Genomic DNA, 12,898 nt, shown 5'->3' on the forward strand with positions numbered 1-12,898 from the left:
AACTCAAAACTGTTGCTTCTACGGGTCTGACAATTTCAGATTCGGCTTCTGGGCACAGAATAACCCTGTACAGCAATTTAGAAGCAAATCTGAGGGGGTCGGGTGTTATGCACCTGTTGAATCGTCCTGGAATGCCCCAGTTGGCAATATGATACCTTACTGATGCCTAGTCATTGTAAGTTTGTTGGACTTCCTGCACATAGAATTCAAATACTAACACCACAATTCACATAGGAAAGGAGCATATTTTCACCATTACTTTTAACATGTTTGTGTCAATTTTAGATAGGTACAAAGTGAACAAGTCTGAAATCTGGATGAAAATAACAAACAATCTTTCCTGACCTAACCTTACCTACTTTCCTAAAATGTTTGTAATACTAACCTAAAGCCTCCATGCCAGATGCCTATTCAACCTACAAACCTTTCAACCAGCGTACTACATAACACCTCACAAGCTATTCCATTCCGAACCTATTGATTAGGATCTTTGGTATGCTTTTACTCATTTCATCTTAGCTTGCTATCATGCAGGTATCTAAATAAATGTTTTGTTTTTCCTTCTTAGCTGTTGAAATTTCTTAAAAGCCAACAAAACACACCATGCAGTAAGCACATGACAGAGGTCTCTGTCACTGCATGAGGAAACTCGCAATGCTGCTTGCAGGCTGTTGACAGAAAGTGATCAGTAAGTTATGACTTTTGCATACTACTATAATTTTTTTTGTATACAAGGAGTTTGTCAGAGATTGAACATGTCTCAGCATCATATTTGAATACAGGGTGGACCAAAAAGGATGGAAACATTTTGAACTCGCATAAAATATGTGTCATTGCATGCAGGTGACTAAAAATGATACCAAACGAGAGTGCATTTCGTGGAAATTCATAATGACATCTCTCTCATCTGCTTTCTCTCGTTTTCAGTCTCCCACAGCAAATGTTCGAAGAGGCCACTTTTGCGAGACAGGCAAAGAGCGGCCCGCCTGGCTGCTGACGCGATAGCCCGATAACACATGTCCGCTGGTTTGGCTCGCACAGCCTTGGTGATCACTCTCGTCAGGTAACAGATGCCTTTAGAACCTTCCTTGTAGACCTGGCCTTGAGATGACCCCACAGGAAAAAGTCCATCGGGGTCAGGTCAGGTGATCAGACAGGCCAGTTCCGACAGGCACTGCGGGATATCAGCCGGTCACCAAAGTGGTTCTCGCTCCACTTGAGCGTTGTTTCGCGATGTGAGAAGGCGCACCGTCTGGCTGGAATCACATGAGGTCCATGAGACTGCCATACTTCGTTTGGGCTCACTTCAACAACTTCTTTAGCGTCGCTTGGTAGCGCTTTTGGTCGTCAGCCACGGTGTTGTCGCTCCCATCCTCGAACCGAAGTGGAACTGGCCTGTCTGTCTTCTCATCTGACCTATGGATTCCTTTCCTGTGGAGTCATCTCAAGGGCCAGGTCTACAAGGAAGGTTATGTAGGCCTCTGTTATCTGAAGAGAGCGATCACCAAGGCTGTGCGAGTCATACCAGAGGACATGTGCCATCGGGCTATCGCGTCAGCCGGCAGGCGGGCCGCTCTGTGCCTGTCTCGCAAAGGTGGCCTCTTCGAACATTTGCTGTGAGAGACTGAAAACGAGAGAAAGCAGATGAGAGAGATGTCATTATGAATTTCCACGAAATTTTCTCTCGTTTGGTATCATTTTCAGTCACCTGCATGCAATAACACATATTTTATGCGAGTTCAAAATGTTTCCATCCTTTTTGGTCCACCCTGTACTGATAATTATATACACGAGCATTGGCCCATCAATTGAAACTTGAAAAGTAGATAAGTGCGTAGCAAAATGGGTTCATGAAGAGTAAATTGCGTATATAAAACATGCAATGTTCACTATATAACATACTGCATAAAAAACGTAGCCTGCTCCATAAAAATGTAGTCTGTTGACTGTTCCATGTCATTTTTGCGCCTATGGTCAAAGCCGCTTCTTCAATTTGCTTCTTCATTCAGTGCAGGGATGCAGCCAAGGGGGTGTCCATGGCCCACGGGTGTCATGGTCTCCCCCTGAAGGTGAAAAAAATAAAAAAAATAAAAAATTAAAATAAATTAAAACAGCTGCACCACACCCCCAAAAATAGTGGGCCAAATCCGAGGAGTTTTCCTTTTGAAGGGGGTACGACACTAGGCCCCGACCTGTGGCCCCTCCCTCAGCAAAATCTTGCCTATGGTCCAATAATTTGTGTCTATGCTATATTTCTCTGACTATTCTATACAGGAGCTATGCAATCCTGTTTTATTTCTAGGTTCATGCTATTCTGAGGTGAAACATTTTCCTGGCGTGGTGGCACTTTGTCAGTGTGGGGCAGGGGCGGATCCAGGAAAACTCCAAGGGGAGGGTCATGAATCGAAGTGGTGCCCCTACCTATACCCAAAATTAAAAACTCATCGGATTTCGGCCACTTCATTTTGGTGGTGCCCTATTTTCGTTTTTTTTTTTTGTTTTTTTTAAATATATATTTTATTTTGTGTGTGTTGCCCCTGGCGGGCCTGTGGAGCCCCTGCTAGGACGCAGGTGCCCCTGACAGGTTTGTGGTGCCCCTGGAAGGACTGTGGTGCCCCCTGACAAGCCTGAAGTGCCAACGACAGGCCAGTGGTGCATCTGACAGGCCCATGGTGCCCCTGCGAGGCCGGTGGTGCCCCTGGCAGGCCGGTACCCGTGCTAGGCCGCCGGTGCCCCTGGGCTCTGACAGGACTGTGGTGCCACTGATAAGCCTGAAATGTCCCCGACAGGCACGTGGTGCCCCTGACGGGCCAAAAGTGCCCCTGCGAGGCCGGTGGTGCCCCTGACAGGCCTGTGGTGCCCCTGTTAGGTCTTTGGTGCCCCTGACAGGCTTGTGGTGCCTCTGGAAGGACTGTGGTGCCCCTGGGCCCTGATAAGCCTGAGGTGCCCCTGACAGGCTCGTGGTGCCCTTGCTAGGCCTGTGGTGCCCCTGGCAGGCCTGTGGTGCCCCTGACAGGCCTGTGGTGCCCCTGACAGGCTCAAGGTGCCCCTGCGAGGCCGGTGGTGCCCCTGGCAGGCCTGTGGTGCCCCTGCCAGGCCTGTGGTGCCCCTGCCAGGCCTGTGGTGCCCCTGCAAGGCCTCTGGTGTCCCTGACAGGCCTGTGGTGCCCCTGGAAAGACTCTGGTGCCCCTAGGCTCTGAAAAGACTGAGGTGCACCTGCCAGGCCCGTGGTATCACCGACAAGCCCGTGGTGCCCTTGCTAGGCCTGTGGTGCCCCTGACAGGCCTGTGCTGCCCCTGGCGGGCCTGTGGTGCCCCTGCTAGGCCACTGCTGCCCCTGGGCCCTGACAGGACTGTGGTGCCCCTGACAAGCATAAAGTGCCCCCACAGGCCCGTGGTGCCCCTGACAGGCCCAAGGTGCCCCTGCGAGATCGGTGGTGCCCCTGGCAGGCCTGCGGTGCCCCTGGCGGGCCTGTGGTGCCTCTGCTAGGCCGCTGGTGCCCCTGGGCTCTTACGGGACTGTGGTGCCCCTGACAACCCTGAAGTGCCTCCGACAGGCCCGTGGTGCCCCTGACAGACTCAAGGTGCCCCTGCGAGGCCTGTGGTGCCCCTGACAGGCCTGTGGTGCCCCTGCAAGACCTCTGGTGCCCCTGGAAAGACTGTGGTGCCCCTGGGTCCTGACAAGCCTGACGTGTCCCTGCCAGGCCTTTGGTGCCCCCGACAGGCCCGTGGTGCCCTTTCTAGGCCTTTGGTGCCCCTGACAGGCCTGTGGTGCCCCTGGCGGGCCTGTGGTGCCCCTGCTAAGCCACTGCTGCCCCTGGGCCCTGACAGGACTGTGGTGCCCCTGACAAGCCTGAAGTGCCCCCACAGGCCCAAGGTGCTCCTGCGAGGCCGGCGGTGCCCCTGGCAGGCCTCTGGTGCCCCTGGCAGGTCTGTGGTGGTCCTGGCAGACCTGTGGTGCTTTTGCTAGGCCGATGGTGCTCCTGACAGGCCTGTGGTGCCCCTGACAGGTCCGTGGTGCCCCTGCTAGGCCTGTGGTGCCCCTGGCGGGCCTGTGGTGCCCCTGGCGGGCCTGTGGTGCCCCCGAGCCCCAAGGAGGGGGTCATGACCCATGTGACCCCCCCCCCCCTTGGATCCGCCACTGGTGTGGGGTGAGGTAGGTGTGGCTGTGATGTGGCTGATTCTGTCGGGTACCACTCCCCCTGACCCGCCCGCGCGTCCCGTCAGGTTGCCGTGTGGCGCGGCGCTCCGCCAGCTGCTGCGCCGGGGTTAGCGGCGCTCAGCAGCTATCAGCTGACACGGCGCGCCGTGCTCGATCGCCGCGGCGCATGTGCTGCTGCGCGACGCGCCGGGCGCCGACGGCCGTCGTCTGGCAGCAACAGCGCTGCCAGTGACTCGCTCTGCTGCTGCAGAAACTGGACAAGGATCGTAGAATCGTGACGTTCCATCCGTAAAAGTCGATCCCAGGCGGCCTAGTCGGAGAACAGGCCTAGTCGCCGGGCTGTCAGCCACCGAATAGCAACTGGCGCATCGCAACTCGGAGCTGGCCGCCCCGCCGAGGCTGAGCACACCACACCCTGGAGGACCTGCGCGCGCGCCTCTCCGAGCTGGAGCAGGAGAGCGGGAGACGCGCGGCTGACCTGCGCCTGGAGCAGGGGCGCGCGCGGCTGGTCGAACAGGCGCGCAGGTGCAGCGGCGACTCGAGAAACAGGCTGAGTGTGAGGTGTCCTCCAGTCGGCAGGCCGCCGCTCAGATGCAGATTCTCAGGCTCACTGCCAGACTGTGGGGCGGCGCGCGCCACGCCACTTCAGCACGAGCCTGTGATCTTGTAAACTGTGAACACTGCCAGTTCGGAATTAAAAGAGTAAAATCAGTGAACGTTCACTTCGGCTTCATCGACGAGAGCAGCCATCCATGCGCGGCGCGCGCCGACCCGGCCGCCGCCGCCGTCGCGGCTGCTGTGCGGCAACACGTTTTGTTGCCGGTTCAAGTGTGCTGAGATCTTCGTCTGTCTCAGCAAAGTGTATGATGGGGCGGCCCGCGACCCGGCGGTGTTTTTCGCGACGCTGCCGGCCTTGCAGAACGGTGTGCGACCTGCGGTGCCGGTGGCTGATTGCGGCCCGGCGGCCGGCCGTCCGGGACCCGCGCGCTCACCACGTCCTGTCCTGCTGTGATCAAACTGTGAACTCGGCGCGACACGACTGGCGAGCGCCGAGTGTGTGTTTATGTGAGTATGTATATGTGTGTGGAGAGGGGCGGCGGCAGTGGCCTGCCGCGCCACGCCGCCCGGGGAGTGTCCGCCGCGTATTTTGTGTGCTGTAGCCGTCCCTCGGTCCTCGCTCGATGTGCCGGCCGCCAGTGACGCTGCCTGCAGGACTGACGGGCGACGGCGGCCGGCTGGTATTCAGCTGTGCCCGGGTCGTTGGCGTCTGCCACCAACCGAGAACGGACCTGTGAACCGTGGCCAATTGCCGCAGACGCTGCCCTCTTAATGAATGTTGCTCGCCGTCGTGGACTCCACGAATCCCATGACATTGTCGTTCCCTTCACCAGCTAGGAGAGATACCGCAAACGTGTTGTTCGTTTCATTGAGCTGCGCACCATTGAGTGCGCCGAGACTGACGTTATTTATCTGAATATTAATATATCCCTAAAATTATGTGCCACTTTCAGTGAAAGCATACAAGTTCAAGTTCAAGTTCATTTATTCACGTTAATCCGCCTTCGCGGCTTTTCATCAACGCATGTCAATTAGCATAAAAACAAGTAGGCATGGGTAAAATACAGGCACACGATCATTCGTACACATCGTTAGAACAGTTGGTATGTAGGTTGTGGGTATCATGAGATCACGATGACTGTTTGTGTAGCATATGAGTTAAGGCGTAACAGGCTGTGGCGGCGGCCTGTTACGCCCTGTGTTTTGCGCATCCGCAAAACACAGGGTACGCATGAAAACTCATTCGATTGCTGTATATAAGAAACGAGACAGAGACGGGAAGGAATGTCACACCCGGGTGGCCGCAGGCGGCGCGCACACACTGGTTCCACTAAATCGTAGAAGAGCCACCGTCAACGCAATAAAATGGATATTAGATATCACAAAAACAAACGGCGCGGGCAGCTCGTGGCGGCGCAGTCGCCAGTCTCTCATCGCTGCACCACATTGAACATGTCGCGCACTGTGTTGGCTAGTTTGGATAAGAGCCGCTGGGCGTCGCTGCTGTTGCGCGCCCGCCGGCCGAGCGCAGAGTGCCGGCGTGCGTCTCCAGGCGCCGCTGCAGGGCGCGGAACCGGAGCCAGCCGGTGGGCGGCACCTGGCCAGCGTGCGCGCCGCACGCCGTCAGCAGCAGGCCCAGCTTGTCCGACAGCCGCATGCACGCCACGCTGGAGGCGGACGATGTCTCCAGCGCGCCCTGGCTGCGCTCCACGGCCGCGGCCAGGTCGCGCACGGCCTCCGCCGAGCTGCCGGCGCCGGCCGAGCGGCTGCAGCCGATCGGCGGCGCGCTGGTCGGGTGCGGCGGCGGTTTGAGAGTCCCGCGCTTGGCAGATGTGAAGCAGCGGCGGTAGAGGCTGCGGCGACGGCCGTGCGTGCGCGGACTGGGCACCGGGTGGCCGGCGGTATCACGGGACCGCCGCTCGACAACTGGTCCCTCAGGCCCGGCGGCGTCGGGGGGACATGGCGTGTCATTTCGCGAACTAGCGACCGGCGGCCGGCCGCTCCGGCGCACCGGCTGCCATAGGGATTTCGCGCGGATTCGTCACATTACCGGCGATTGCGGCAGAACGGGACCGTTTATCAAAGATGTTCCCGAGTACAGGAAACTATGATCAATTTGGAACATATTGATGCCATTTTGGTGTGCGAGACTCTAAAACTGTGCCCGCAATCGTCGTGTACATTTTGCAAGTTATTCTCATTTTCCCATGTTAAATCGTCGGGAACGCCGCCGACGGAGCGACGGAATCTCGGTTATCATTGAATATCTCTGAAACTATTAGGTTTATCAAAAATGTTCCCTGGCTCCGCTTGGTGGATACATTGAAGACTACTGTCACCGAGTTTCGATTCATTCCGTTCAAAAATGTGCCCGCAATGTTCGATGATAAGTGCATGCAATGAATACCGGGCGAGCCCGTGGCATGTTGGCTGGATCTTATTTTAGCGAACTCGCCATTTTAAACCTATAAATCGTTAAAGTGGTCTTCTTGGCGGTTTATTGTACGCTTGCAATGATGATCGTGATATTTGTTTTGCTTTTTTACGTTTTTCTCAGGTATATTCTCACGCAGTTGTCCTGCCATCTGTCGGTGAGGAGGTGTACTAAACTCCGGTCGCTAGTTCGCGAAATGACACGCCATGAACGTCGGGTCGACGATAAAGTCGGCCCCGATGCCGTCAGGAGGCGGCAGTTCCATCGGCGGCGGGGGAAACCCCAGCTCGGCAGGTTTCAGTTTCTGGCGCGACGACGGCCGGCGCCGGTCGGTCGCCGACTCCGCGCCGGCCCCGTCCCCGCCGCGCCGGCAAACACTAGCGGACTGAGCCGCGACAGCCGCGGTCTCTGAAACTCACTGTTGGACGAGTTGGACCGCACCATGGCTGAGGGCTTCTTGGCGGCGGCGGCGGATGCCGGCGGCCGCACGCCCTCTGCTTCCGTGTGACTGCGCAGGGCGCGGGCCTCGCCTGCCGCTCCCGCGGCCGCCTCGCCACCCTCCGCACTGCCGCGCAAACCGCTCTCCCGCAGCGAGTCCAGGAAGGCGCCGATGTGCGCGCCTTTGGGCAGCGTACCGTACCGCATGAAGGACTCGTTGACGTGGTGCTCCTCCAGCGGCGCCACCTGCCGTTCGTCCTGCTTGTCGTCGGGGACGCCTGCTCGGGTCATCAGCAGCGGCCGGTACCTTCGGCAGCGGCTCCTCTGCAGGGGCCTCCCCCAGCTCGGAGTTTTGACAGCTCGGAGCGCTGTGAGCTCGATTTGCGCGGCGGCTGCGCCGGCGACGCCCTCCGAGTCCTCGGCCACCTCCTCCGTGTACGAGCTGTCCCGCAACGAGCTGTGGCGTGCACAGGGGGCGGGGACGGGGAACGGTCAGAGCTGGGGCGTGCACAGGAGGGGTTTGGACACGGTCAGAGCTGGGGTATATGCGGGAGGGCGGGGGGCGTGGACTATCGCAACTGCGCCAATCGAAAATGCGACCGAGTCATATCCATACCCTTGAAACAAAAAGTTTGACACACTCAAAACACGACAAAGTATATCTCTACTCTAGTCTCTATGCTTTAACCCTCGCCTGCACATGCCATTTTCCCATCCTAGAACGCACATTGGGGGGGTGGTTGCCACCCCCCCCCCGCGCCATTTCGCTCCTGTTGGAGATAGAGCTTCGCGGTAAGGACCAAAACGATTTTTTGGGAAGAGACGAATCCAATGATACCCAGTTTTACCTTCTCAGGTCAGTCATTGACCTTCCAGGTCAGGTCAAACTAAAAAATGTTGCTTTTTGGGGCCACCGTTGGAATATCACGTGCTGTGCCCATCATATACTGATCGTTTGTGGTGCCAAGCCAGCTAAAACAGCTCTTTGTCACACTATCCGACTAGATTTTTACTGGTTGTGGCCATTTCAGGTCAAGTTAGGTCAAGGTCAATGATATGTGTTTGTCTGTGTGTGTCTGTGTGTATACTGATGTGTGCACAGAATGGTTTGTGTGTCCCTATTACATGACATCATAAACTGAGCTTTTACCAAAAAATGCAGCAAAAAAAACTTCATTAAAAGTTAACAGCTAGCCTAAAATGCAATGCTTTTAGATGACCTAGGTTGACATTGACCTTGACCCTGACATCTATACAACATCGAAAATCATGATAGATGAAAGGTAAGTCCAGCAAAAAAAAAATGAAATCAAGGTGTCAAAAGCTCACAAGAGCCATAGCCGACGCAAGATATTGGGTAACTAGTGGTCATTTGGGTCATGACATGACCTGAAGAACAATGTAATAGCTCCGAAACCAAAAACCACAAAAACTTGAAATTTTCATTGGACGCTGAGAAAGGATTGAGACGCAGCTATACTGATGCGAAAAATCAAGCATCTAGCTTTAAAAATGTTGAGTGCAGAGCAGAAAATACTAACTGGGGGGGGGGCGGGTGGCCCCCCGTGCAGGCAAGGGATAAAGAATAAAGTCCAAAATTACAACAGCATCATCATACATCTGCGATCTCCACCTTACAACTGACTGAAGTATCATTGAAGTCGACCACCACTTTCTCTGACCTGCAATTCAACTTCCTTTATTAAAATAATAAACTCTTTTCAAACTTCAGGTTTGTTTTTGTGGGGAAATGTCTCGTTTTCTTCCCACAAAGTTATCCCCAAAATTGGTGACAATTATAATTCGGCTTTCTTCACTTATAACTTATAAATATCAAAAGCAGTCATTTAGATTAAATTAATTTCATCCATTAGGTTTCTTACCTCTGCATGAAAAATTTACAATTAGAAATGCAAAATATTCCTTTTCGTTGGTTGGTTGGTTGGTTGTGGGATAAGCACCATATCATATTGGGAGTGGGACAAAGGTGCTAATTGGAACTCTCACCCTGTTCTGATGGTTATTATATGGGAAAAGCTCCCCTAGCTGAGCTGAATTGGGCAGAAACTGAGCTGAGCTGAATTGAGCAGAAACTGAGCTGAGCTGAGCTGAACGGAAACCGAGCTGAGCTGAGCTGAAACTGAGCTGAGCCGAGCGCAGCTGGTTTGAGCGGAACGTGAGCTGAAGTGAGCTGAGCTGCGTTTAACTGTTCACACTGAAATGGCATACAAAGTAAACCTCCCCCTTGTACATCCTAATGGATCACACCACAAGTTTCTTTAAGAGCATCCTTGATTTTCAGTTTAAACAACCCGCGGTTAACTGAAAATCAAGGATGCTCTCAAAGAAACTTGTGGTGTGGTCCATTAGGATGTAAAAGGGGGGAGGTGCACTTTGTATGCCATTTCCTTGTCTGCAAACTTCTTGGGTACATTTCTTTGTCTGACCTTCACAAGGCCTAGCTGACAAAGAGTTGTGCACCGGACACCGTGATTTGTGAAGGTGAAAAAATGCAGCAAAACAAATATGTAGACAAAATGGAGAGAAATATGCTAAAAATATTTGCTTTTACAATAATACATTGTAAGCACAAATATTTGTGGCATATCGTTCTTGAACCTTGCATAAAAAGGGAGAGGCGAAGAAGAACGAGATAAAGAAATGCCCTCCAAGTATTTGTGTGGATACCAAAACCAAAGACAATTATCACCATATTGTTACCTTGCATGAATAAAATAATAAAAATGGCATTGCCAGTGCCTCGAAATTTGACAAAACTGGCACCTCCTGAGGCAAAAGCAGTCTATTAAAACTTACCTGAAAACTGTACCCTGAGTATTATATATTTCGCAAATGACACAGCAAAGCCGAGGCATGACCAATTGAAACAAAATAAGTAGATCACTTATACTTCTAACTCATCATTATCCCACAACCAGAAAAAAACTCAATTCGAGACGTATACTCTACTCACCGTGGTATACTCCAGCTCCGTGCGCCGACAACGCCAGCTTATTGGTAAATCAAGTGGTACTTGAATTAAATACGTGACAGGCGCTCAAAATGCAAATGACGTCATCAGATTGCCGTTAATGGTTAAGAGATTGGGCCTTGTACAAGGCCCATTTTCAAATGGAGGGAACGAATTTCTTCAACACCACGAGGCCGCGGGGGTTGCAACCTAGATAGATAGTGGTTTCTGAACCTCGCCGCAAACTTGGCTATCTCAACTCAAATCTAATGTAAAGGTGGGATAGTCCCTTTAACCTAAAGATATTTGACTTACCATTGACTGTAATCTCTCCTAATAGGCATTGCCTTCAGCACTGCACTGCTTCGCAACGAGAAATTTGATGTCAATTTCCATATTGTATTGGTGCTTTTAAACTTGTTTGTGCCAAGAACAATTATTAAATATGAAATTATTAACTATGAAATCAGGAGGCTAAAGGATATCATGTGATTTGCTTCTTACTGGGGGATTGCACCAAAAGTAAATTAGTGATCGGTCCTAAAGTAAATAAATACCATTTAACCTAACCTAACCTAACCTAGGTTTGAAGATTGACAGTTCGGGAAATTTACATTTCAACTAATTAACATTTCGGCAAATTGACATTTCAGCAAATTTACATTTCGACTAATCGACATTTCGGCAAACTGCCAATTCGGCAGATTGACATTTCGGCAAATTGACATTTCGGCAAATTTACATTTTGACTAATCGACATTTCGGCAAATCGCATTTCGGCAAATTTACATTTCGGCTAATAAACATTTCGGTAAATTGGCATTTCGGCAAAAAGGCATGTCGGCAAATGGCATTTCGACTTTTAAGTTTTAGCATTTCGACTTTTTTACACGATGGCAAAAAGCACATCGGCAAAATGACATTCGGCGAAATGCATTCGGCAAAATCGCATTTGGCAAATCGCCTTTCGGCAATTTCTTCGGACCCCCCCCCCCCAGTCACTCGCGTTATGGAAAATACCCCAATCATGCGCGGGTTAACAAACTGGTAAACGTCTAGTAGACATTTCTGCCCTTTTAACCGTTTCAAATTATTTTCACCAGTATGCGCAGTGAAACGCAATGAAACATCAATTTCCGTTTCTTTTTAAATTGCTTTTGGATCTTGATCTTCAATGAATCTGCCACTTTCAAACATTACATTGTCTGGACCGTTGTTCAAAGCTTTATCTGTCTCTGCTTCTATTTGTCTCTGGCTTTGCTGAAATATGTCGTATTTTTAATATAATATGTATTTTTTACCTTTCAGGGCCCGAAAGATATCGGCGGTACGGGATAAAATTATTAAACCACTCGTACGTAGAAAAATATTTCATGTTACGAAGGCACCAAAACTACTTCGTAATTCTAAATGTTCTTGTTGTTCCTAAGTTCGAATTCAGCTCCAAAAAATAGCCTAGAAACATGTAAAACTCGAAATATGAACCGAGGTTATCAAAGTTCACTGACCATACCTGACCTTTAGGTAACCTTGACACCCATCCTAATGCATAGGACCAGCATCATATCACATGTTTGAACGCTTGAACCCACGAAAAGACCGCAATGGCTCGGCTAATGCGAGCCGACATACGCCGAATCGCGATCCCGGCCAAACATGGTCTCGAGAAATAGGACACAGGTCAATGGTCACTTGGGTCCGGGTCATGCAATTTTCAGGGTAGGTGTAAAATTGATTAACCCGCGCCCCGCTGGGGGGGGCAGAATCTGCCCCCCCCCCCCTCCCGTTTTTCGCCAATAACTTCTAAACGCGTTACGCCAGCGACGTCAAGCTTTCAGTACCTTATCATACATCAATTTGACACGTTCCCTGAAAATTTGAACGAAATCCGTCGGAAAATTTTTGAGAAATTGACGTTTTAGTGACGTCATGTTCGCCATTTTCGCCTCAAAAACGGCAAAATTTCAAACGCCGCTAACATCTTAATTTTTAAAGGAATCAAGACGTAACAAAAAAGGTTATACGTGATTCCACGTTGTCTATCAAATGGCTGTCTCGGTTTTTTGAAAATTTTGGATTTTGGCCCAAAATTTTTCAAAAAACTGATTTTTTTGGGAAAATAGTTATAAAATCCAAAATTTTGAGTGTATCGAAAAAACAGGAATATATGTCAGAGAAGTGGTCAATGTGCATCTACATACCAATTTTCAGAAGAATCGGTTCAAAAATGTGGGAGTTATTCAAAATTTTATGACGTCACGACACACAAAATTTTTGAAAAATGATTTTTTTGGAAGTTCTAGACCTCGTACGGAAACAAAAATAGCACCATTCGA

General features: G+C 51.3%; 1 protein-coding gene across 1 annotated transcript; it reads right to left on the reverse strand.

Annotated features, from left to right (window-relative positions):
• Positions 1-7,376: 7,376 nt before the first annotated feature.
• LOC122377476 (tyrosine-protein kinase Abl-like) lies at positions 7,377-10,717 on the reverse strand. The gene is made up of 2 exons (XM_043357531.1): positions 10,409-10,717; positions 7,377-8,048 (listed from the first exon to the last, which is right to left on the reverse strand). The coding sequence occupies exons 1-2, from the start codon at positions 10,465-10,467 to the stop codon at positions 7,451-7,453; spliced, it is 657 nt and encodes a 218-aa protein (XP_043213466.1). The 5' UTR covers positions 10,468-10,717; the 3' UTR covers positions 7,377-7,450.
• Positions 10,718-12,898: the final 2,181 nt, after the last annotated feature.

Source organism: Amphibalanus amphitrite, unplaced genomic scaffold, assembly GCF_019059575.1.
Source record: "Amphibalanus amphitrite isolate SeventyFive unplaced genomic scaffold, NRLGWU_Aamphi_draft 000045F_arrow, whole genome shotgun sequence".
NCBI lineage: Eukaryota > Metazoa > Arthropoda > Thecostraca > Balanomorpha > Balanidae > Amphibalanus > Amphibalanus amphitrite.

Bases quoted from the DNA above. Each gene is read 5' to 3' on its own strand.
- LOC122377476 (XM_043357531.1), bottom strand. From the start codon at position 10,467: ATGCCTCGGCTTTGCTGTGTCATTTGCGAAATATATAATACTCAGGGT. The intron at 8,049-10,408 runs GTAAGTTTTAAT...TGCACGCCACAG, and splicing joins ACTCAGGGTACAGTTTTCAG to CTCGTTGCGGGACAGCTCGT.